This window comes from Apus apus, chromosome 6 (genome assembly GCF_020740795.1).
Source record: "Apus apus isolate bApuApu2 chromosome 6, bApuApu2.pri.cur, whole genome shotgun sequence".
NCBI classification, from domain to species: Eukaryota; Metazoa; Chordata; class Aves; order Apodiformes; family Apodidae; genus Apus; species Apus apus.
This window is the reverse complement of record NC_067287.1, coordinates 11,540-37,589: the sequence shown is the minus strand read 5'-3', so window position 1 is coordinate 37,589 and position 26,050 is coordinate 11,540. Positions and strand designations below refer to the sequence as shown.

General features: G+C 40.8%; 1 protein-coding gene across 4 annotated transcripts; it reads left to right on the top strand.

Moving 5' to 3' along the window:
- Positions 1-1,079: 1,079 nt before the first annotated feature.
- On the top strand, positions 1,080-25,062 carry MARCHF7 (membrane associated ring-CH-type finger 7). Of its 4 annotated transcripts, none has more exons than XM_051623012.1 (11): positions 1,080-1,217; positions 6,537-6,738; positions 10,543-10,701; positions 11,206-11,377; positions 13,215-13,382; positions 16,106-16,900; positions 17,069-17,222; positions 17,482-17,651; positions 18,802-18,911; positions 20,221-20,334; positions 23,930-25,062. In XM_051623012.1, exons 2-11 carry the CDS (start codon positions 6,592-6,594, stop codon positions 24,089-24,091), a joined length of 2,151 nt encoding a protein of 716 aa, XP_051478972.1. In that variant the 5' UTR covers positions 1,080-1,217; positions 6,537-6,591; the 3' UTR covers positions 24,092-25,062. The 4 variants fall into 4 exon arrangements, with proteins under 4 accessions (XP_051478972.1, XP_051478970.1, XP_051478969.1 ...); XM_051623010.1 differs by adding an exon at positions 22,098-22,146 and having other exon boundaries at positions 16,106-17,222; XM_051623009.1 differs by having other exon boundaries at positions 6,582-6,738; positions 16,106-17,222.
- The last annotated feature ends 988 nt before the right edge of the window (positions 25,063-26,050 follow it).

Genomic DNA, 26,050 nt, shown 5'->3' with positions numbered 1-26,050 from the left:
GGCTGGTCTTGCCCGTGTCCCAGATCTGTCAGAGCTGTCAGGCGCGCACACGCCGAGTTTGTGTGACACCCGGTGTCAGGGTGGCTGGTCCCGTTTTCTGGGTTTGTTTGGGGTTTGTGTGTCTTCCCCCCTTACAGGAGGGCCAGCCTGCTGCTGCTGCAGAGCCCTTAGCCAGACCCGCGACAAAGCCGCCTCGTGCGGGTCCAGGAGAGCCGTGCTGTGCAGCGCGGGGCACGGGCCCCGCACGGAGGCCGGGGCCTGCAGCCAGGCCCGGACCCCTGGGAACACCGCGTGTCTCCTCAGCGCCCGGTCAGACAGCAGCGAGCGCGAGGCCCGTGCGGGGCAGGGGCACGGGACCAGCGGTGGTGCAGGATCCACACGAGGCGGTGGGGAGGCCTCTGCACTGCCAGAATTGGCCACCAGTACCTCCCCCCTCCTCAAGGCAGGCAGAATCTTTCTCTCAAGTAAAAACGCCTGCCAACGTCTGCCGCTTTCCGCAGGACAACACTGAGGCCGGGAGGCAGTTGCACCGAGCGGCGATGGCCCGCTCCGCCGCCGGGCAGGCTGCCGGCGTGCCGGCCTGCGGGACCCGGCCTGCGGGACCCCGGGACCCCGGCCTGCGGGACCCCGGGACCCCGGCCTGCGGGACCCCGGGCCGCGCCCGGCTCCTCGAGAGCCACCGCGGGGTTGCTGACAGAACAACACTGGGTGAACGTTTAAGGGTGAACGTTGCACGTCGGCTCAAGCTGTGGCTTCTGGAACGCTTCTGCACAGCAAGAGCACCGTGAGGCGCTCCCAGACCGCCTGCCCGCCGCGCAGCGCGCTCCGTCCGGCTCCGGCAGCGGGGCCGAGCGGCAGGGGGGGGGGCCGAGCGGCAGCGGGGGCCGAGGGGCAGCGGGGCCGAGGGGCAGCGGGCCCAGCGCCGCCACCCGCCGCCCCGGCTCCCGGGGCAGCCCGGCCGCCCGCGGGCACGCGCGGCCCCGCCCCGCCCCGCCCCGCCCCGCCCCGCCCCGCCCCGCCGCTCCGGCCGGCCCCGCGCAGGTCTCGCGAGAGCGGCGCGCGGGGCGGGGCGCGGCAGGCGCGCAGGCTCCGCTTGGCCGCCATTGTGCTGCGGGGAGCGGCGGCTGGCGCAGCGTGGCGGCCCCGGGGCCCGGCCCGGCCCCTCCGGCAGAGCCTCAGCTCCCGAATGTCTGCGTCGTGAGGGCTGTGCCGTGAGAGTGAGTACAGGCCGCTTAGCGGTGTCGGGGCGGGCCTGCTCGCTGGGCCGGGGCCGGCGGCTCCGCGCCAGGGCAGGGGGAGCCATTTTGTCTCGGGGCGGGTGCCCGGCTCCTCCGCCCTTCTCTCCGCGAAGCACCTTGGACGCCGCTCCTGTTAGCGGAGTGGTCGCAGCGCCGAGCCTGCCCGGGTTCGGTGGGCGTTTGGATGATGCTGTCAGGCAGACGGTGTGATTGTGGGGGTGCCCTGCGCGGGGGCAGGAGCTGGACTCGACGATCCCGGTGGGTCCCTTCCGACTCAGCGTATTCCATGGTTCTATGGTTCTAAGAGCTTTGTGACACCCCTGCCGCCCCGCTCCTCTGCTGGCTCTGAGGAGCCTCTGCCCTGCGGGTCGGGGCGGAGCGGTCGGCGCTGCCCTTCGGCCTGGCGCGACCCCCGCTTTGGCCTTGGCCGGGAGCGCCGGCGCGGGCGGGCCGGGGGCTCGGGCCGGGGCCTGGGCCTTGCAGGCCGGGCCTCTCCCCTCAGGCCTGGGGAGGAGGGAGCGGTGTCCTCTTGAGCGGCTCTGCGGAGTACCCGCTGTCTGCAGCCCGCTGGCTCCAGTCTGGGGGAACGGCCCAGCGTCATGACACCAGCTGCTGCAGGGTAGGCGGACGATCGGCATTTGCAAGTATCTTTCTTGCTCATAGGACTCCTCAGAGGCTGCTGAGTTTTTCAGTCAGTCTTCCTTGATTGAAGGTTGAGAAGATAACCCGGACTGAGAATTGTGTAGACTCTGCTCCTTGTTTGTCATAAAAACATGATTGTGAGTATACACTGAGGAAGATGCATGATCTCAGGTTGCTCAGGAGAAAGTCTGACGAACAGTTGTATATCAAACCATACAAAAAAACCCCAAACCTGTAGACATAAAAGCTCAAGGCAGAAGTCACCACATGGTTCCAGTGAAGGAAACTTCAATTTAGGATCCGGGAGTGAAGTGTGTGCTTTTCTCTGACTGCGGGTACAGGAACCTTTTAAGCTGTTAGTGGAAAGCATAAAAGCAAGCAAAGGCTTCTCTTATTGGTAGACATGACTCAAATTGCCCCTTGTTTCTCATTGGAGGGGGGGGGGTCAAGGTAAAAGAGAGGAGGAGAGAGAGGTTTCTATTTGAAGTATTTGCCGTTTGTGTTACTTTTACCTTTTGAGATTATACTGCCTGCCTGCAAAGACGTCTTGGGTCTTTTATCTCTCGTTATCTCTGCTGTGGCTATGCTAGTTGTAGTCAATGTTTTATAATGTAGTTGGAGGGATGACAGATCAAGAAGGGCAGGACATTTGAGGCTTGTACTCAAAGTAGGCTGTTCAGCACCTCCCTTTTCAAGTCGATTATCTGTTTCCCAGGTATAATTTTAAAATAAAAGTTTGTTTTCAGAAATTGGTTTCTTACTGAGTCTTGAGAGGCATCACGTGTCCCTTATTCCAGGAGGCACAAAAGTTGTTTCCAGATTTTTCTATGAGGTTTTGATTGCTAAGTCGCATAACACGGCATGAGCTGATGAAATGTGTTGCTTTAACGAGAAGAGTGCCTCTCACTCTGCTGTTCCTTTCTCATTTATCTGCTGTTTGATACCAGCGTGAGTAGTGTCAAAACGATGGAGAAGCCAGAAGAGTATTTTGCCAGAAATAGTGTGTTGAGGACACAGCAGGTGTGGTATTTTTGTAAGGTGCTCTTTTCCTTTTTAGCAACACAGGCTTTTACATCATTTCAGACTGCAACACAACTTAGATTTTTTTTAAATTAAATAAATAAATAAATTCATCTGAGTAGTCATGTAAGTGTTTTTTGGCCTCTCTGCCTTCTGTGAAAATGGAGGTGACTAGTTTGTTATTACAGATTTCATTACAGTCTGTTAATTACCACTTGGGATTAGTTGAAATTCCTGTGTGGGTAAACAAAATGCTTAAGGTTTTAATTTGAGTGTCTTTGTGCTCATTCAAAAAAACCTTTAGGATGCTGATACTGTGTGTGAAAAAGAACCATTCTCATTTGGAAATAACCTATAAAAACACTATATCCCCCTTGCAGATAGGTATTGTCTCGCTCTGTCCTGTATTCTGTGACAGCTTAGCATGTTCACCTTGACCACCTCCTTGTGGTATTATGGTCAGCACAAGCCTGGTGTGTGTATTGTGTGTATCCAAGCCAGCTTTCCAGGCTTCCCAGGTATGGTGCTTAAATGCTTTTCAAAGAATTCAAAACCCCAGAAGACTTCCTACTAGTGCTAATAGCCAAAGTTGAGATGCCTAAAAGCTGATTCTGTCCAATATATTCAAGTCATGGCTCCATTGACTTCAGTTGGCAGATATACTCTTCCGTGATTTCTGCTACTTGGATTCCAAGTATATTTTGTGATGGATGCCCAGCAATTAAAGAGCTCTTGTGTAGTGGTTTTTAAAAAAAGATTAATCTGAATGACATGCTTCATGGCACTGAGCCTTTGTTGAAAGGCAAAGATGAAATCCAGTTACCTCGAGCAGAACTTTTGTCTGACCTTGTGTATCTACCTTAGACGAGCAGAACCACCTCTGCATCAAACAAGGCAGGATTTGTCTTGTCAAATGCCTGCTCTTACAAAGCTCTTAATTCATCACATTTGCTGGCTGAGGCCAGGATTGCAGAAAAAAATAACAGTTGTATTTAAAAAATTTGTCATAATGTGTATGGATAAACTGACATTCAATTTTGCATGTTCTAGTGTTATGCCTTTATCTTGTTTTAACACATTTTTTGTGTATAGTTTCTGCAAGATCTCTTAGAAAATTATCCATGGTATCATCCTGACATACTTAAGGTTGAACTCACAATCTGTGCTAATTTACAATGTAAAGCTGATTGATAACCTTGTCCTCTGGGGGTTACCACTGGTGGATAAAATTAGCCTTGTGCCTTTTTATGTATGATTGTAGAAGCAATTGCTAATCTTAGACTTCATTTCTGCATACAGAGGTAGCTGGCTCTGGTGTCCTCAGTCTTCCACTGTGTCCTTTCCTATCTGAATCCTCTAATTTTGTCTATTCTGTGGATGGTGCATAAGCAGTTTTATTAGTATTAGAGGATCTCAAATTTAGTCTTCTTACACTTCTGTCTCTTCACCTGGTTCATTTAGACATTGTGTATTCTACATATGCCTGTTTGACTTTTATCTATGTTAATTAATCTGGTTCCACACCTATCTGAAGCAAATTTATCCAGAAGCAGGATGATCCTTAACAAAAGTGGGAATGCTGGTTCTCTTTTTCAAGTACTTAATAGTACAGAATTGGATCCATTATTCTGTGTGTCTGTCCCTAATGTTTTGTATCAGGGTAAAACAGAGATAAACAGTGCTTTGGATGTCAGATCTCATCAAGACCTATAACTGTGCTGTCCAGCATACACCCTAGTCTAGGTTACTGTGACATTAATTTAGCTTCACAATTTGCAACTTGAATAGTTTTTCACACTCATTGCAGCTTCAGACAAGCTTGCAGTACATTTCGTGGCAGATTACTCTAAAGCTTAAATTAGCCATCACTACAGTGTCTTTATCTAATGTTACAAATATAAATCAATATGTTTGTTAGATTTTGGTGCACAAATCATCCACTGAAGTGGTGTAGATTAGATTATTATATTTGTCCTTACTGAATTTCATGTAGACTTCCACAGCTGACAGTGTTTGGTACTTTGGAGTGCTGCTTAGAGCATTCTTATCAATATCAATTTACAAGTTTGAGAATTGTGTACAGTTGCTCAAGATTTACTTAGGGGTTCAAATGTGATCTGGGAAGTTTAACAAATTTATGATTTCAGGCTCCTAATCCAAAGTTAGGAAAGAGAAAATTTCAGGGTCCTGAACTGATCTTGTTTAACTGGTGATGTCTTTGACTAAAGGAAATGGGTTGCTGATGTCTGAAGCATAGTCTAGAAGCTGGTGTGCTTCTCTCTAATACAACTCAGTCGTTCTTTTGTACATGAATGTAAACATTCACTTAAACTTGGTAAGCTTTATAATTTTTTTCCAAATAAAAAAAAAAAAGTTCTATTTGCGAGATTCAGCATTTAGACTACTTTATGTTGTGACCTGTGTTGTAAAGCTAGCAGCTGAAAATGCACCAGAACGGTGGTTTAAAACTTCTGTTAAGGAAATTAACTTAGCTGTCCTTAACTGTTTTGTCCATGGAATTCTGTACAAATTAGCTTTTACTAGGTGGAAGATGTAATGCAGCATGACTTCCAGCTAAGATTTAAAGTCCTGAGTATGTGAACTGAATTTGAAACTGCAGCCAGTATCAGGATTGATGCAGCAGCTTTTCAGACTGATGACCATGACTGGTGTGTGGAAAAAAATGTGCTTTACTGATTGATTTTTTTTTTAAATAAAGTTTATTCCTGTTTTCAGAATGTTAGACCAGAATTAAAAGTGGTTAAATAAAACATTGTACAACTTCTGCAAATGACCTTGTATCAGTGGAGTTCTCAGCCATCTGTTTTGGAATTAGTTATGCTGCTCTTCCTGCACCACACCACTCAGGATACTGAGTTCTCTTAAATTTTTAATTTAAGAACTACCTTTTGTGGTCTGATTCTGTCTGTGACATCCTGAGGAAAATAATCTGTGAATATTAGCAACCAGTAAGCTACTATTTTTTGAGCAATGTTAAGTCAAGGACAGGAATGACTACAGGATCACTTCTGATGCAGAAAAGGCACCAGCATCTCTTTTGAAATGTCTAGAAATACCAAAAGAGTGAAAAAAAAAACCCAAACACTCGGCAACTCAAAGGTAAATTTTATATATACCTGTGAGACAACATACGCTGTTTTGTATACATTAATTTTCATGGAGTTGTCTTAAGGAAAGTTAAATATTTCTTCAGGGCAGCTGGACTGTAGATGTACTTTTTTCCACAGGAGGGTGAAACTTCATAGTTTTCACTTGGAAGAATGTGTCATGAGTGTTGCTTCTGCAAGTGTTGAGATGCAGTTCATTAACAAAAAAAATACATACGTATTTTTGAAATCTGAGAGCTCTCTCCATGATTCCTGGCTCATTTTGTCTTAATACTGGTGCTGCAGAGTTCTTAATGGAGTCCCACTAGTAGTATAACAGAAGGGGCTACATTTCTAGTTTTCTAAAGTGGAATAGGAGGGAGGTAAAGAAGAGGTTACAAAAACTAGGGTATGAACTGATTTCCTCATCTTACTGATGCAAAGTCAGACCAATGCACTGCATAAATATTTTTATCTGTGAGTCATGTTATGATACATCCAGAATGACTTGTGTGTCTTTTGCATGTAGGTCCCTGCTTCTGAAAGAAAAAATAATCAGTGCATCCTTATACAGGATACGAAGAATGGAGTCAAAACCCTCAAGAATTCCTCGAAGGATATCTGTCCAGGCCTCCAGTGCTTCACTAGGATCTAGAACATTGACTGGAAACAGTTTAGCTGGTGCATATGGTGTCAGAGAATCTACACGGACATTAGAATCTGGATACCAGGTAATGTTGTTTTGTCTCTTTCTGTAAGTATTAATGAATGTAATGTGTATTTTTTAACAAGAAGAACCATAAAACCCAGACACACACACAAAAAAAGAAATAAAAGGAAAAGTCCCACCCAGGGCATTGCATTTGTGAACAAAAACTAAGATTCTAAAATGCAAGGATTTTTAACTGGCCAGTGACAGTGTTCTGCAGTGTGAACTGCTAGTTCTAGGTCTGCCATCTTTGCCTGCTTTTGTTGGTAGCTGCATCTTAAAAAATCAGCTGCTCAATGAACGAAGGACACACTGATACTATGGAACTGTTCTGGCATTACTCACTGCAGTCTTAAACCTGGCTATGTGTGGCTTTTGGTTGAGGGGAAAGGGAAGATTTTGTTTGCATTTTTATGTGTACAGGGCACTACACTTTGTGTGTGGATGGTGCATAAAATACAGGAATATGCTGCAGTTCCAAGAGTGGCACTGCAGCACCCACTTTTGTGTGTTATGAAGGTAAGAGGACCATGAGGCTTACACCAGCCTGTCGTGACAGTGTGCTAATACAGCCAGGCGTTGTGTGCAGTAATTGTTGTAGTAAAAGTTGTGTGCACACTGGGGTAAGGACGTTAGCTGTTTCAGATGCAAGATTTCACACTAACCAAATTGCTTTTGTGGGGGAGAGGAGCCATGCTCAAGGGTACGAAGTTACTCTCTGCAGATGCTTTCCCTTTGAAAGCGCATTATGGGAAGTAGAGATTAAACTACTTCAGGAATTATTTTGGGCACTTTGAAACAACTGGTGGATGTTAGGTTCAACTGTCATTTTGTTCCTGCTCCTGTCAGCAGGAGCACCTCAGTTTTGTGCCCAGAAATGTAAGCCCGTTTTGGTCTTGGAAAATGCAGAAACCTAACTCCATGATTGAATGTTCATATTTTTTGACAAAATGGTTATGAGTTTGGTCCCTGCTGAGCAGCTATCTGGGACATTGTCTTATATAATGCCTTTTCCAGAAAAAGTTTTACAAGTAATAGAGCATAAATTATTTTTAGCACAATTACATGTATATAGGCTATAGGGATGGTCTAAGGCTAGTCTTCAGTCGTTTTTGCTTTTTGGATTCCTACACATTTTTCACTGGCTGGCTTCTCAGCATAATCAAATCAGGTAGTCTTACTCTTCTGTAGGGATTTGTGGACAGTCTGCATATCACTGTAAGCTGTTGATCTTGAGCTTAACTGGTGCTGTGAAGTTAGATGTGTTACTGCTGTTACAAAATAACATGAGACGGTTATGCACTTTATTTCATTTATTATGTGAACTGCAGTGTGTTCACTGCACTGTGTATTGTCTTTTCACTATTTCCCATTGAGCAAAGTGCTTCTAATCTGAGGAAGGATCTGTATAACACTTTCCAGTTAAAAGAGAGGGGAGTGGGAGATTAATGTTGTATCCCTTCTTCCCACACCAATTTATAGAAAGTAGTCTGAGAACTTCTTACACAAGACTAGAGTTTAGTGATAACAGGATATAGAAGCTCCTTCTCTTGACTAACCTTTGGTACTTACTGAGCTGTTAGGAGCAAATTCCATTATTGCATGCAGGTACAGATTGCAAGTGGCTTCGGCAAGAAGAAACAAATAGCTGAATAAGATTAAGTCCAGTTAGATAGGAATAGAATGGGCAGGCATTTTTGCTTTGTTAATCCATTCAGGAGCCTTTGAATATGAAGTATTTTTTACAATTAGAGACCATGCTTGATGATAGCTTAACTCAAAAACTTCTGGAGACAGAGCAGGCAAACTTTTGAGTATTTGGTTTTGACTAGGGCATAATAAAAAAGAAAGGTTTCTGTTGGATAGGTTTCTTCCACTTCCCTTTTTTTTATGTAGGTAGGAATTCTGATATCATACACTTCTGAAATCAGTCTGAGTAGGAGCCTCTGCTCATCTGAGGAGGCATAACAAGCAGGGTAATAATAAACTAATGTCACGTATGTGACATAGTGTTGTTTCTAGGTGACTTACAATACAAAAATCAAATTAGTGTAATGGTATGAGAAAAATATTCCTATGCTTTATGATACAACATTATTAAACATTTTGTGATAAATTGACAGTTTGTTTTGTTTTAATGGAGTTGTAGAGTCAAGTGTAATGTATAAAAATGGTTTTAAATATTTTTCCAGTCACATTTTTCTGCTACTGAAAATAGACACTAAAAGCGGAATACCTGGTGTAATGCTTTAATAATTAAGTTCTGACAAAGGATGTTAAAAAATCTTAAGCTGAACTGAAGGAACGAAGCAAACTGAGATTTTAAAGGTCTTTTCCAGCCTTGGTGATTCCATGGTTGTGTGATAGTACAACTTTTAAGAAATAGTGACAGAAATTACTGTAGTTGTATTAATAGTTCATAGAAAGACTGGGAAAATTATAATTTAAAAACTCTGTAATAAAATGGTTGGAGTTCTGTTTTTTCTATTATTTGTATTAATTTCAATGACTACTCTTTGGAGCAAATTGCAGTGTCTTTCCTTAATTATCATCTGTTGATTGAAATTCAGTGAAACTAGTAATGTAGAACCTCATTCCCTTAGGTGCTGTTAAAGTTGGACAGATTTGTAGGTTACACAATTTCCAGTTTCATTATTAGAAGCTTGCCTGTGTAGCCGAGGTAAAGATCAAGCTCCTTGGAAGGGAAAACACAAAACAGGTACAGTTATTGCCCTGCAGACATCAGACTTCAAATAATTTGAGCACTTTGTTCTGAGGTAGTAGAGCAAACTGGTTATTCACAGGACTGTTTTGTTATACGTATCAAACTGCATTCAGCATCTGCGCTGAAATCCAGTACTGACACTAGTTATCATATTTTTAAGCCCAAAGTGATTTGTACCCCGTGTTTGCTGTTTTATGGTGGTCTTCAAGATTACTGTTGAATAAGAAAAGTAGAGACACAGGTTTCAATTTTATAGTGAAAAATGGAAATGTATTTTTACTACTTGAACAAAATGTAATTTGAATTAATAATGAATAATTTGCAAGCCTTCCCTACCAATAGCACAAAGATGGCTTATTAGAATAGACTGCAGAGAAATAAAAAACTTAAGCAGTGCTAGAAGGGGAGTGTTTAAGACTTGAGAAGATAATGTGTAATTTGCTTCATTGTGTGTTTTTGTTGTGTGCTTGGTTGTTGTGGTTTTTTGTTGGGTTTTTTTTAAGGAAGAATAACCTGATGACATCGTTTGTTTGTTGTCCATCTATTGTACTAGAGCAGATTGTGCTCCTCATATAAAAATAATTATCGGTTAATAGCTGTAAAACATTATTTTTCTTCTCCTCCCCCTTTGCACCCATTGTTTCCTTTGTTAAAACTGATGACCAGGACAAGACAGATGGTGTGCTTTAGTGGCCAAAACCCCAGTTTTGCTGTGGCACTTTTACTGTCATGGACACTCTTTCTACATAGGTGGGTTTTTTAACTTAACACCTGAAAGCAAATCCTTGATTCTAAGTACTAGTATCTAAGCTGGGATAATGCCTGAAGAGCCTTAAACTTCAATTTTTCATTGTCCACAGTCAAATGAAAGGATAGATAAAGAAGATGATAATTGCTAGAAAATAATTGAAAAAAATCTTTCCTTTTCCCAGTGGTTCTCTTGTAAGTCCGTTTCATTTCTTCTTGGGTGTCCCTTGAGATTTCTTGTGAAAGGTTTCCAGGTCTGCTAGTACTGCACTTCTCTCTGATTTCAATATTCAGATCAGATACTGAGTTAATTTTGAATTACAGAATGCATATGATAAACATATTGTTTTCCAGGAATCCAGTGTATTGAATAGTTCCAGTAGAGATTGGGGAATTGGAGAAAGAGACGCCCATGAAACTCCTTGGAAGCTTACAACGTCTTCTCCAACTCGCTACTCAGGGACACTTGATCATCCACATTCTGGAAGATTTTTGGGAAGCAGAAGCAGATTGGTGAGAATTGTTAATGTCTAATACTTAAAATAAAAATTTAAAATAAACAGGTTGGGGGTTTACCTTAGCTTTTCCAATCTGAACAGCTGGCAGCAAGAGTTCACAGTAGAGTTTCCAGATAAGTAGCTCTTATTAAGATGGAGGGCAAGCAGAGGATAACAGGTTTAAGAAATTATTCAGAGGCTGAAAATAATGCTGATTAGTTCTACTAATAACTAAGAAATAAATTTGAAATGATAGTGGCTCTGCAAGTATCCATTTAAAAAGAAAAAAGGAGGGGGTGGTTAGAATCTCATACATGTTCTATTCCTACAGATGGCAAAATTAACACTGTTGATACTCAGCTTGTTCCATCAGAATAAATCCTACATTATTTTTAAATAAAAAGGTTTTGCATCCTAAATTGATTCTTTACTATTTTGTGACTCTTACCTGCTGTACACTTTTGTTCAATGTATGTACATCTGAAATACCGTGTCTGTAATATTTTTTTTTTTATTTCAGTCTGCATCATCTTCCTCTCATTTTACATCTGGGTGTTACGGTGAGTCTGAGAGAACTCAGGGAGCGTATTCCAGACTGCACAGCCAGCAGCGAGACAGTGATTCAAAGAGACCTAAGCTATCTTGCACGTCTACCTCTTCTGTGAGAAGTAATGGCTTGACTCCCTTTTCAGGTGAGATGTTGTCTTACTAGAGCTGAGTTACATGAACGTTGTCTGATGAGTAATATCAAGTTTTTTAATACTTGCTTTGGAATGTTACGCTTTTATTGTTCTTAAATATTGAAACCTATGGCTGACAGAAGAGTATGTTCACACTGATAGCAGTATCTAGAGTACTGAGAATGCTGTTAAGAAGTTTTTGGGAAAATCCAGCTGTACTCATGTAATTTCAAAATTATTACCTGTACCTAATCTATTTGCAGTAAAGCTAAACTTCATGGCTCAAATATGTCTTAATTGGTTAAGATTTCAAGGAAAGAAAGAAAGCACAGATGTGTTTATTTCATGAGTCAAATTGTGTTGGCAAATCTACACATGCCAGGAACAGCAGAAAGGAAATCTTTCCTTACCTAGTTCTGTGTTCCAAGAAGCACAGTGTCATGGCTGGTTAGAGCTCTGCTGCTAGGAGTCAGGGAAGAAAGAGCTCTTATTTAGCAGGGCTTAAACTCATTGTATAGAGTCACAGAATCCTAGAATGGTTTAGGTTGGAAGGGATCTTATCTTAAAGACCATCTAGTCCAAACCCCCCTGCCATGGGCAGGGACACCTCCCAGCAGCCCAGGTTACTCCAAGCCCCATCCAACCTGCCCTTCAGCACTTCCAGGGATGGGGCAGCCACAGCTTCCCTGGGCAGCCTGGGCCAGGGTCTCACCACCCTCACAGCAAAGAATTTCCTCCTAGCTGGCCAGGCAAAAATAAGCATTCTGCAGTGGGAACACTTTCAGGGAAAACCTGAGGTTTTCATTAAAGCAGTAAGTAAGTATGTGGTACCTGGATAGATGTAAGTATGCTAATGAAAGTCTAGAAGTCAGGAAATAATGGTCAAAAACTTGTATAGAAAAAGTTTCTAGAATGTCTTGAAACAGATCGATAGATGCATTCAGATTACCCTTGTGAGTACAGGTCCATTTTCTTTTTATATGCTCTTATGGAACCACACAGCCATACAAATAAAAGTTAAATTCTTGCTGAAAACCCAGTATTGCTGATGCTTTCTTACTCTTTGTTAGTAAAATGACCACCATTAACATTTCTCATTATGTTGTAGGACTGTGTCTTTCCATTTCTAGATGGCTTGGTCATCACACAGCTGACCAGTTCATGCTTAAATACAGATTTATAAGTTAGCGATAAAACAAAAGGTGAATTTTTCAGAGCCATTAAAGAACACTGTTTTGAAATGTGTTTTGTTCATAGGTAAAGCATGTACAGTTCCCTGTTTAGCTGTTGGAGCTGTTTGCAAAAAACAAGATCCCTTTTTAAACTGAAGTGTTCTACTGTGCATTATGAGTGAGAACAGTATTAGTCATTGTTCTTAAAGATGTCTAAGCTGCATTTAAGTTTCTTCTGTCTTTCTGGAAAATAAATTTTAGAAGCATTTAAGCAGCAACGTTAGAATGGCAACATTTACTAAGTCTTAAGCTGCTATTTAGCCCTATTGTGAAGCCTGTTTAATAACTAACTACCCTTAGAAAGCAAGATGCTGTTGCCCTTCCTCCTCCTGTCCTGTATTGAGTGTTAATGGGCCTGACTCATCACAAAAGCATTACTTTTCTTCCAGGTTAGCTCTCAGAACTAACTCACTGCAAGATTAGGTAGGTGCCAGCATCAGCAGAGTGCTGCAAGAGTTCTCTTGGCTTTAACTTGGCAGCTGGCTAGTGGATCAGCTTATTGGTATTGTTAAACTGGTCCTTGATATGGTATAACTAGAATGTATGCATAAGTACCAGCTTTAATGGATTTTTAAATTATTGCAAATAGAGGGGATTTAAAAAAATTTTCTTCCTAGATTCCCCTTGGAGGTACAGTAGGATTCCTAGATCTTCATCAGTGGTGCTTGGCTCTCTTGGAACTGAGCTGGTGAGAGAGCGAAGAGAGTTGGAAAGAAGAACAGATCTGTCTGTCAATAACCTGGTGGATCACAGCTACAGAGACAGTGACTTTCCATCTTCAACATGTATGTGTTGTACACCTGCAAGCTTGTAAACCCATAGGTTGCATGCCTGCTAGTTTCTTGACATATTCTTTTAATATTTTCTGCAGAATGCAAAGCCAAAAGATCTATTTTATTTTAATTTTAAGATATCCTTTTAAATAAAGTTGATTGGCCACTTCCCATGCATTGGCTAAGCCATCAAAGGATATATGCATGGTGTAGCTTGTAAATGCATTTAGTCATAAGAAAATAGTATTGGTGTTTGCCATTTACTGTGAATAGTCAGTGAGCCTATTTTATTTTTGTTCAACTTAAGATCTCTTTGTATTTAGGGAAAAGAAATAAGTTAATTTGATTCAGGAAAGGGTTTTCATGATGGTACCTGTATCGTATTGTCCCTTTCCATTTGGGTTCTTGAGTGTTGATTAGGAAAAACTGCTAGACCATGGAAAATAAAAGTCAAGAAGCACATGATGTACAGGAGGTGAGCACTTTGTTCCGTGGTGACTGCTAGGACTAGTACAGACGCTTGCACTGTCATTTTCACTTTCTGTTAAGAGTGTTGTAGCCTTTTAGAACTGTCTCAGAGAGCAGGTTGTCATCAGTGTTGATCTGCCACCTTCTGCACGTGTATTACTGGCATTTTATAATGCACAAGTTAAAAAAAAATAACATTTTTACAAGCATAGAAGATACACAGAAAATATAAAAACTAGCTTCAGATTTCATCCTGCAGTCTTGCCTTCCCGGTAGAGTCTGGTTTAATGTCATCATACTCTACATTTCTGTAATAAGTGGACAGTTGGAGTTTCCCTGGTAGAGCCTAATGAGAGAAACGTATGGGTGGACAATCTTGCTGTGTATTGTCCATGCTGCATTTCTATGAGTAGTGGCACTATTAAGTGCTATAAAACTAACTCCCAACTGTGTTCTCCACTGTGTAGTTAAAACCATATGGCAGATGCTTGGCATCTGTGTACGTCTTTCTTTAGTTAGAATCTGCCAAATGTGTAAACCTCACCTTCAACAATAAATAGTGATTGTCATGCAGAACCCATTAAGAAAAACCAAAACAGACCCAAACCAACAAAAACACCAAAACGACAAATATGAGAGGTTTCATGTTTGTCTCCTACCTTTTTAAGTAGTTAAGATATTAAGCTTCCCTTCTTATGAGGAGAACAGGCTTCAGCTCCTTCTTCCTCTTCCCCCTGCTTCAAATCTAGCCACTTGAGGAAGGAGACTAGCTGATGTTAGCCTCCTCAGGTGCTTCATGTAATGGTAACCACAGTTCAGCTACAGTAGCATTCTCAGTTGAGGTACTTCCACAGTATATAGAGAAAATATGCTTATAAGAATCATAGAATGGTTTGGGTTTGCAAGGAGCTTTGAAGGCCATCTAGTCCGACCCCCCTGCAGGGAGCAGGAACATCTTCCACTAGATCAGGTTGTTCAGAGCTCTGTCCAACCACTTCTCTGGGTGACTTGTTCTAGTGTTTCACTATCCTCATGATGAAAAATGGCTTCCTTACATCCGGTCTGAATCTTCCCTCTTTGAGTTTAAAATTAGTACCCCTTGTCCTATCGCTACAGGCTCTGTTAAAAAGTCTGTCCCCATCTTTCTTACAGGCCCCCTTTAAGTATTGAAAGGCCACAGTCAGGTCTCCCTGGAGTCTTCTTTCCAGGCTAAACAACCCCAACTCTCAGTCTTTCTTTATACGGTCCTCAGATGACTTTCATGGCCCTTCTCTGGACCTGCTCCAACAGGTCCGTGTCTGTCTTGTACTGACTCCAGAGCTGGTTGCAGTGCTCCAGGTGGGCTCTCACCAGCACAGAGGGGCAGAACTGTCTTGCTTAACCTGCAGGCCACTGGGAAGCATGGAGTGGTCAAACATACTCTTAAAAAGCAAGGGAAGACACAACAATGTCAATAGTTATCTAATTTACTATAGGTAATCAAGGTAATTGAGAGAGCAGATGAGGTTACTAATAAAGAATGGTTCAGTCTGATTGGACTTAAGGCAGCTGCAAAGCTGAACATATGAACTAACTTAGTTGTTGCATTTATTTGATAAAACAATAGCTAGATAAACCTCTAGGGCTGGAGCAGTGAAATGATGGTCTTTCTAGGGTATTATTTTTATTTTTGAGTTGTTGGTTTAAAATGTTTAGTAACATACACATAGAATTTAGGTACTATACAATTTCTGTTAACTGAAGTCAATTTTATGCTACCTTTAAGTAGTGTTTGTACCTGCAGCTCTTTATGTTTGTTTTGTGTGCCCTGGTGTCTGTTACATTGCTGAAATTTTGATTAACCTGTCTTTCTCAGCCTAGAGGCAGAATGGACCTGTAAGTTATGAATAGTATTGCATATAGTTTCCTATTCTTTCTTCAGATTCTGTTCTTACATAGCTTCTGACAGATGGTCAGAATTGTCATATTTGCACATGAGAAAGGAGGCCATACCTTGATAATCTAAAGATTTTGGGGGTGTTAGGATTCCAAATGAATATACCAGACTGAAATCAGTCTAGGTTTCAGTCTAGTTGTAGTATCCTGTTAAGTAAATTTAAACTTAATATTGCTCTGGAATCTACTTCTCTGCCAGTCTATGTCTCTGCCAAATTTGAAACAATTTTGAGTAAGGGTCATGAAATCATGAACTTCTGCGTGTACACATTATCCATCTGAAATGTCACAGAGCACATTTTGTCATAGTACTTTCCTCTGCTTTTCTGCAGATCTTCAAGACAGGCCTGCCTCTTCATATGCAGAGGGAGCAAGGCCGAAAGAGAATTCATTGAGCACTTTGAGGCTGAGTACATCCATGAACCGCCAGTTGCCTTCTGATCATCAGCCAACTTTTTTCAACAGAGACTCTAACGTGAGCTCTTCAAGATCCAACTACCCTTCAAGGCAAAGGAGAAATGAATTAGAATCTCCCCAGAGGAGCATGCAGCCAGCGTTTCCTTTTACTGCCATTAGAGATGAAACTCCTTCCTCTAGCCGTTCTGAAAGGGTTTTATCTTCTCAGAGGTCACTGAATGAGCCAGCAGCTGACAGCGAAGGGAGGCGCACGACTAGGCAGCTGCTTTCTCGTTTAGCCTCTAGTATGTCATCTACATTTTTCTCTCGAAGGTCTAGCCAAGACGCATTGCATACAAGATCATTAGGCTCTGAAGAGTCAACAGTGGTCCCAAGAGTTCAAGCTTCTACTCTGTCCAGCAGTAATGGAGCTGCAACTCCAGAAGTTCCAGGACTTCAGATATCTGAAGCTTCTCAGGGATTTAGTTTTCTTAGAAGAAGATGGGGTTTATCAGGAGTTTCACAAAATCATAACTCTGAATCTGATGGGGAAAGTTACAGACCAGACTCAGAAAGTAGGAGCACGGGATCCTGGTTATCATCATCTTTGAGGAACAGATGTACACCTCTCTTTTCCAGAAGAAGAAGAGAAGGAAGAGATGAATCTGCAAGGATCTCTACCTCTGACACAACTGCTAGATCACAACATATCTTCAGAAGGAGAGAGTCAGGTGAGGAGACCTCTCTTGAAGCATCAGATAGCCCTCCTCGGGCTTCTGTGGGCAGACCACCAACACCTGCAGTACCTGGTATTCCTACAGCTACTGCCTCCCCACCAGATTCAGCCCACAGTAGGAGAAGTTCTGGAATTCTGCCTGGTTCTCTCTTTCGATTTGCAGTGCCTCCAACATTAGGAAGCAGTATGTCTGACAATCTTATGATAACTGTAGATATTATTCCCTCTGGCTGGAATCAGTCTGATGGACAAGAAAGTGGCAAGTCTAAGACACCACCTTCAAGAGATCCAGAAAGACTGCAGAAAATTAAAGAGAGGTAAATTAATTTGTTATTTTGAGATAATAAAATGCACCTGACTTAGCATGAGAGGACTTTCTGTAACTATGATATCAAAGGAAACTTTCCTTCTGAGAAGGTGGCAGCTCAGTCCTGTGTCACCTATGTTCTCAGTTTTGTATTTAGAGGAACATGTTTTAGTACTCCCTGTTTTGTGAACAGCTTGAATGGAATTGTCATTATAAAAACTCTTGTGTGAAATGTGTGACAGTGTTTGTTGATATTCCTTCCTGTTCAGCTTGCTTTTAGAAGACTCTGAAGATGAGGAGGGTGACTTATGCAGAATTTGTCAGATGTCCTCTGCAAGTTCAGACAACCTTTTAATAGAGCCGTGCAAATGTACTGGAAGTCTGCAGTATGTTCACCAGGAGTGCATGAAAAAATGGTTGCAGTCCAAGATTAATTCAGGTAAAGCAGGCTCGAGACAAGGGTAGACTTCCAGTTACATTGGGAGGCTTATCAGGAGAATTACTCATACTAATATTAAAGTATTTGAAAAATGAGCAGCTGAGGACAAACAGCAGTGTTGTGCTTCCAAGCCTATTGTGTATCTGTGCAGCTTGTCATGTGAGTAGTTCCAACAACTGTACTTGTCATTCAGAGATTTACATTTTGGGGATTGTTTACTAAGGTATTAGACAAAATATAATGTTGCAGATGTATAGCTTTAGAGCTGCTCTACCACTTTGGGGGAATTTGTTACCCACCCTTCCTCGTGCATGTGGTTCTACTTTGCAAGACTTCCACACCCAGGTTCACTGTAATAGAGTGATAGGAATTCGTAATTCCAAAGATGTTTTTCTGTTGTAACAAAACCAAAACAAAAAACCGACCAAAAACACAACAGGAAAAAAAAACTAGCTCCTGTTCAAGTCAGTTGAAGTACTTCAGAAAATGCACGCTATACAAATGTTTTTGTAATAAATTGCATGACCAGCTTGTAAGTAAGCTATCTGTAGAAAGATTTCCTGCCAGAGGTAGGCACTAGCATCTGTTAATTTTTTTTACTCTGTATCAGAGGATCCCTATCAGAGTAGGGATGTATTAGACGCTTCAGCCTCTAGGATAAAGTAATTTTGGAGTGTTTAACTACATAAGACATCCACCATAAACTCTCTTTGTTCGTCTTGCTACTTATGAAGCAGCTTTAAGACAAAATACTACTCTTGACAATAACTTCAAGCTATTCCAGTAGATTTATTATATGATTCTCAATTCTATAATTAATACTGCTTTTGTGTGTATTCAGAGTACACTGTAAAACTCAAACAGCCCAAGCAGTGATTTTTATGCCAGACTTTGAGTTCAAGAGGTATCAAAGAGCTATAGTTTTCAGGACCATGAGGCAAAATATACATAGCTGGATAGAGAATAAACATTCTATAGCATTTAATTTCTGACAGTAGCCGCTACTTTCATATTAGAGGCTTTCTTTTCTTCTAACGTTGCTCTGCAAAATACAGCCAAGAATTATAGTTTGTAATTCTTGTATAATTGTGTCCTAGGTTACAGATTGTTGCAACTTGACACTGACTTTCCCCCTGCCCCTTCCCACTAGGTTCTTCTTTGGAAGCAGTAACAACTTGTGAACTGTGCAAGGAGAAGTTGAATCTGAATCTAGAAGACTTTGACATTCATGAACTCTATAGGGCACATGCAAATGAACAAGTTAGTATATTTTGCCTAATTTGTAAGTGTTGGTTTAATGCTGGAAGAGTGCTCTTCTTTAGAGAAGGAAAATGTATATTTTCAGGACTATTATGTACATTAAGTAATGTCAACATGGAACAGATTTTTCTCCTCAGTATTCAGACAAATTCTTTCTTCCTGCTGTGCTTCCTATAGCTGAGCTTTCAGTAAGTGTAATATATCTCTTGCCTTTTCTTAGTTGCAGATCTGTCACCTGGCTTTGCAGTCCAGTGCCTCTGCCACATAGGTGCTGTGTGAATACCAGTATGATTAGATTGAATTTCACATTAAGTTGTGAATCATCTTTGCTTCTAGCTGTTTTTTAATGCAATTGAGCAGTTGTTTTAAACATAACTTAAAAAACTTGTTTTGTTACTTTAGAGTGGTAGAAAGTAACAGCTTCCTACTGTTAAAGGGCCATTAGCAATACTGTTGTTACCTAAAATACATTACATAGAACTACTGATTGTGTAGTATTTAAAAATTAATAAATAACAAAAAACTGGAGTTACTGTAATGAACTTTATTCAGAGGATTTTTCTTACTCTCTGGGTTGTATGATGTGATTATAGAAAGAACAAAATTTGTCTATCTCAGAAGTTGAAAGAACATACAAAGTGACACCAGTTTTGGGGCAAACACCAGCCTCTTCGTTCCTGTCACTCCCCCAAGACTCTGGAAAGTCTCAAAGAGTGCCATCATCTTATATTTTAGCAGTACTGGTTGCTGGTTACTGTTGCTGTAATTAGATAGAAATAAGAGCTTTTGAAACTTTTTCCTAAATTGTCTCTAAATGACCGGTTCCGCAGAAGCATTTTGAAAGTTTTTCTGTACCTTAGCGGGGAAAATAATTCCTTAAAATATTTGTAACATCATAGTTACATTAAATAATTCCTTAAAATATTTCCCTCTCTTTTGACTTCTGTAAAGCATTGGGACCACTGAAAAGAAACCAGCAAAGTTTGTTGGTTTTCTTTTCCCCAGTAGTATAGTATGCTGCTTCTCAGGCTCCTTCCTATGGACTAATCATGCTGACTGAGATTTTATTTGTAGAACTCTTTCCATTTGTCTTTAAGGATAACGTGTCAGGTCTGGGGTGGGTGGGAAGGTCCAGAAGTATAAATAGTTTTTCAGTAATTAAAAATTTTTAGTATTACATTTTCCTAATTCTCTTGAAACAACTAGAGATCAAACATGTTTCTAGTAAAATTTACTTCTTGTTCTACTACTTGAATCGTATAGGCTGGCATGTCTGACATTCTGAATGTTTCTTTTGATCTCCTTTAAGGCAGACTATGAATTCATCAGCTCTGGTCTCTACCTTGTAGTGTTGTTACACTTGTGTGAGCAGCGCTTTTCTGATATGCTGGGAACTGCAAGTGAGGCCAGCACACGTGTCAGGGTAAGTATCCAGGTGTTTTATGGCAGGAACTGCCTGAACAAGGAGCTTGAAACTAGGTTTGTTATCTGCAGCGACCTAGGAGCTAGATGCACAAGAAGCATGCTCATTTAACAAATTTAGGTCTAAAACGGTCTGGGTTTGTCAATGCAGTAACACCATGTTTGGTTTGAAATTCAAGGTATTACTTTATTTCATTTCCTGTATTGCAAAATAATTTTTATCACAGTTGTTGGTAATTCATTGTTTTGCTTGTATGTTGTCGTCATTATTGTGAATTTATGCAGAACTGGAAGGTTAATGTCCCGCTGTACGAAACACACAGTTGGACTGTCTTGTTTGATTAGTTTTCTCATTATGCCAGTCTTCACTACCAGGGTCTAGGCCTTGCAATGCTTGTCTGCTGGATTGCACTTCAATATGTACTTTGTATCTTAAATTCTGGAACTGACTAGCGATGGTATGATGTTCTGGCATTAGTCAAAACTCTTATTAGTTGTATTTGGCTGGATTCTTGTCAATGAAATGGTTGGGATCAGAAGTGTAGTAAGTGCAAGTTTTACCAGTAACAGATCATCATACAGAGTTATTCCTGCATAGTGACTCAGTCAAAAATCCTGTGTTCTACACATCTGTTTGGCACTAGATTATGAATCAGTGCTCTTTGTCAACTGACCTCCTGAAAAGGTGACTTATTTTTTTAATTACTTACAAAGAATTGAGAATATTAACCTTGTCCAGTGCTTGTTGGAACATTTGCTATCTAGTTCTGGGCCTTTGGGATAGAGGCACAACTGTCCTCTAATCTCTTACTGCATTAGAACAGTGGTCCTCTTTTCTGTACACATCTCATGTAGAGCCTGTGTTCTACGATCCACAAAAGAGAAGTCCAGTTTCCTCTGCTACAACTGTATAGACACAGAAGATACATAACCTAATAGTAGCCAGCATCCAGTGCAGGTTCTTAGCCTTGAGTGTGTTGCAGAAGCGAGACGTTTGGACTGGCTCTTCATCAGACATGGTGTTCCCCAGTGTGTGACACTGCGTTTTCCACCAGCGAGAGCACGCGTGGGTGTTTGGTCCGGAGCAGGCAGCTGAGCTGTGATACTCTCATTGGTTGACGCTTGCTATGCCTCAAAATCTGAACAGTCACTGGAACAGTGGTGTAGATTGGCACTGACAAAAAAACACTTGGCTGAGACTTTCAGAGTTCCCTAAGGAATTAGTCTTCTTGGGGATTTTGGCTTTTACTGTTGCCCAATAGTAATCCTGTGTTAAGCTTTTTATTTACAGTTAAAATCTTAAGTGTATTCATGCATTTTTCATTAACCTTACTCAGTCAGAGAGCTCTGTTTTGCTGTATTAATTGTGAAGTGTATCTAACTAATGCAGTCCTTACAGATTATGTTTTTATGATTATGTAGAAATGGTTTTTGTGGAACTGGCACTTGATGTGCTGCTTTCAAAAATGATGTTTTACAGACTGTAGAACGTGAAAGTGATGCCACTAACTACTACCAGAAACATAGAGTGAAGGTTTAAATAACTTTGCAGTAGCCAATGAAGTCTAATGTGTGGGGATTTATATTAAATTTTGCATTGATTTTTTGTAAGCTGGGCAAATGGGTTTGAATAACTGCCATCTGGAATGAAGCTTTGGGATGTAAAAAGTGAAGAAAAAGTGAAGAAAACTTTGCTAACTTGTTGCAAATTTCTGCAGATAACTTTGCAACTTTTAAACTACTTTCTCTCTGCCTTGTTTCTAGTTTATTAACCTTGCAAGAACTCTTCAGGCACATATGGAAGATATTGAAAGTAGGTGCTTCCCCTCTTCCCCTCCCCTCCCATTAGATCAACTCAAAGTTAAATGAGTACAATCCTCCTTGCCAAGATTCATAATACCAAACTTAATTACTGAGAACTTGACTTCACCCAGCAGTGCTTTTTCCATTTTCAGGGGAACTGTTTTTAATTTTCCATGATTGATTTCCCAACAGCATAGAGTTGTTTAGACCACAGAAGTGTTTTCTACAAGTGATAACAAAATTCCTCATTAGTTACAGTTTGGTTATTGTAATTCTGGTACTACATGGTTAAGGAATTGGTGGTGACCTTGAGGTGGTAGCCTTTTGAGTGAGTCCTAGTAGAAAAGAAACATTTGAATTTCACTGCACTTAAATGACCATACTTGTCTTGCTGTTTCCTGTTCTCCCCCTTCCCTCCCCCCTTTCTTTTTTTTGCCCTCTTCTCCCTGTTTTTTTTCCTCTCCACGCATACTTTTTGGTTGTCTATATTCCTTGGTTGAACTTCAGGAATTAAATTTAACAGTTGTCAATTTTGGCAAAAGGCTAGCCTACTTTCCACCTAATGGCTTTTTCAGTGAGCTTAAATTCAAAACTATACGATGACTTCTGGTAAATGTACCCTGAATCTAAGTATTATTTCTGTGTTTGGTGTATAGGCAATAGAAGTGTGCATGTGAATGTCTGTCAGCATTCAAAGTGGATTTTCAGTGCACAGAACGGATGCATTTGGAGCACGATAAGGAATGGGGGGGGGGGGGTGTCTAAGCTCTAGCTGAAGGAACAGATGATTATTTCTGCATTCAGAACAGATAGTGGTGGACTGGAGTTCAGGATTTATTACAAAGTTCTGTGCATCCTCATTAGAGTGAAGATGAGTACCATTGTACACAGTAATTTAATCTATATTTGATTCAGGCTTTATCTAACTTGCAGATGAGAAATACTGAGTTCTAAATTTATTATTGGTGCTACTTCAGTTACATTTCTCTTCTAAGAAATGGAGAAGTGAGGAAACAGACCATGTTTCTTCCCATGTTCAGAGATGGAACAAGTTACTTGAGTGTAATTACTTTCTTGACTGCAGAGTTTTCTTAAGAGTACAGATTAAATTCCTCTTTCAGACAAGTTAACACTTGACAAACATATTGTAGGTGTGTGTACTGACTTTTTTGTCATAGTTGAGAAGTGTGTGTTTGTCTTTTAATTGACTTTGCAACAGCAAAATCTTATGTGTATGTGGGCTTTATATTCATTTTGCATATGCTGAAAGAATGAGAGTGGAGAGAGGAGCTGCTTCCAATTAGGCCTGACTTCATTGAATTGAACAACAGATACATTCATTTTTTTCAGTCTTTCGGTTTGTTTAGACTGCTGAACTCTTCTAGAATATTTTAGTATCCAAATTGGTAATTTTTTGAATGATTTCTTTCTCTTATTTTGCGTGCTGCTGTCATGGATTGATTATGTTCTCCTCTGACTACTGTTGGAACTAGCCACTGTAAGCACTACATGAAAGTTGAATCTCTGGCAGAATTAAGTTTTCTTCCTTTGATTTTGAGGAAGATCAGCAGGAGGACACTACATTTTGTAATGTTGAGTTTTGATTTGAAAATGCTGTAATTTGCATTCACGTTATGCATTTTAAAATTAAGCTATAGAATTACACAAGGTTTGGGTGGGTATTGCAGTCTGCTATTTAATATAATTACCTGTATTCCCACTACTCATTTTGAAGTGGTCATATTTCACAGTCCCTTGTCAAGGCTTCTGATTATACTGTGTTGTTCCTACAGCTTCCGAGGATGATTCTGAAGACTGATGCTGGTAGAACTCTCATGCTGCAAGAGACAAATGGAATTGCTACAGAAACGCTGAACTGGAAAGAACATCAACATGCATTTGTTTTTTTCCTCTCCTTAGTAAAAAGCGCTTTGAATTATTACTGTAATTTTTGAAGCATTATTGAATTAAAAATCAACTGCCGCACAGTGGAACTCGGTGGACTTGAGAACTACTCAGTATGTGTGAGAATTAGATGCATACAAAGCAACTTCCCTTTTTAAATTATGAGGGTGATGTGCTTGGTTTTGGAAGATGCCAGATTTTGAACGTGTAAGGAAGCTGTATCTCCCTTTTATGTTTCCTTCTTACTGTAGTCAGATTTCTGGTTTTGTCTATTGAGTTTTGCTCCTCTACTGGCACTAAGTGGTTATAGTGGGTTTCAGGGAGAGGGTGGGAAGCGGGGTGGGGGGGGGATGTCCATGTACTTAATCAATAGGTTTTGTTTGGGGTTTTTTAGATGCCTCTGTTGCCGCATCATAAAACAACTGATTGCTTCCAGTGATAATGAACAAACAGTGGGTTCAGGAAGTTACTCTAGAGATTGTTTGGGTTCTCATTTATTTGAAGATTATTATTTAACTCAAAAAGCAATAAGAACTTGCAGTGGTCTTCTGATACTTAGTGATGGCTTTTTTTATGTACCGATTTGGAAATTGGAGATTATATTTGATATTATGTGGCTGTTCCACCAAGGAATATTGCAGGTGTAAACTTGCGTTTCAGCGTTCCTGGCAGATATGCAACTTGATAAAGACCTAAGGTTGTTTAGTTTAATCAGACTTTTTTAGATCCCACCTTCACTGTTCAAAGCACTGGTTATAATGTGTTTTCTAGTGTTGTCACTTCTTTATAAATAAAGACGATAGAGGTATGCATCTCCACTGGTATTGTCCATTTTATTTAGACATGGATATCTACCAGAACTTAACACTTGAAAAGCTAGAAGGTTATAGTCAGTGGTATATCTTTACTAATCTTTGTAAATTCTTATGCAGATACTTAAGATGATTTCTGACCATTTTGGATTTAAGTGCTTTATATGAATGGTGGTACAATAAATTGTCATACATGTGTTGGAGTTGTATTTGCTGTACGTATTTATGTTAGCTTTTTTTACTGCAGTAACAATGTCTTAGCAGAGTCCAGTATGTTGAAATATCTCGAGTTCAGTTTGTTACAGTATGTAGAACTAACTTGTGGAGGAAAGGATGTGCCTTAACAGCTAAAATGAACTCACATGATTTTGAGTTAACTTTGCTAGCATTACATGAGAGAGCCTGTCATCTGTAAGACTTGAAAGATAATGGAATGCTATGGAAATTGCACATTTCTATGCTTATTCTGGTAACCCTAGGCATTTGGTATTTGGTGCCAACACTTGGAAGTATTGTTCCAACAATTAGTTGAAATACAACTCTTTCAGACATTGATTTGAAAAGTGAAGGTTGAGGCACATGTGAAAATGTTTCTAACTCATTTCTGAAGAAAGCTAATTCAGGTTTATAATAAAAGTTAAATGTTTCATCATGTGAGTTAGTTGGTATAGCTTAATAAAACATACATCCAAGCAGACAGTATTTCATATGCACTTAATACATGTAGAGTTAAAAGTGTGAGCTCTCATAGCCTAATAAATTTAGGAGTGGAAGGTATTATTTTTTTTTTTTTTGTTCCTTGTAACAAAGAGCATGGAGGTGAGCACTTTAGGTAGCTGCAGTTCCACATACAAATGCTAATACAAAGTGAATCTTGATTGTCCTGCAGCCTTGTTGACCTCCAGTGCAAATGAGGAATATCGTAGTGAAATCAGAGAAGAGCAGAAGGTCTGAATGCCCCAGTGGGAAGAAGGCTGCCTCCAGCCACAGGTGCCTCCCCGGAGGAGAGCTCTGTCTTGCAACCCCAGACACCTCCTAACTACAGAAGGGTGGAGGCTGGGAGCAGCCAGGATTTGTTGTCTCCTGTGTACCTGTGCTGAGAGCTCTTTGACCATGGGAGCATTTGTCTGTGCAAGCCCTTGTGCATCCATGTAGGTGTATTTGTGTCAGCACAGAGCATGTATGTGGTTGTGCAGT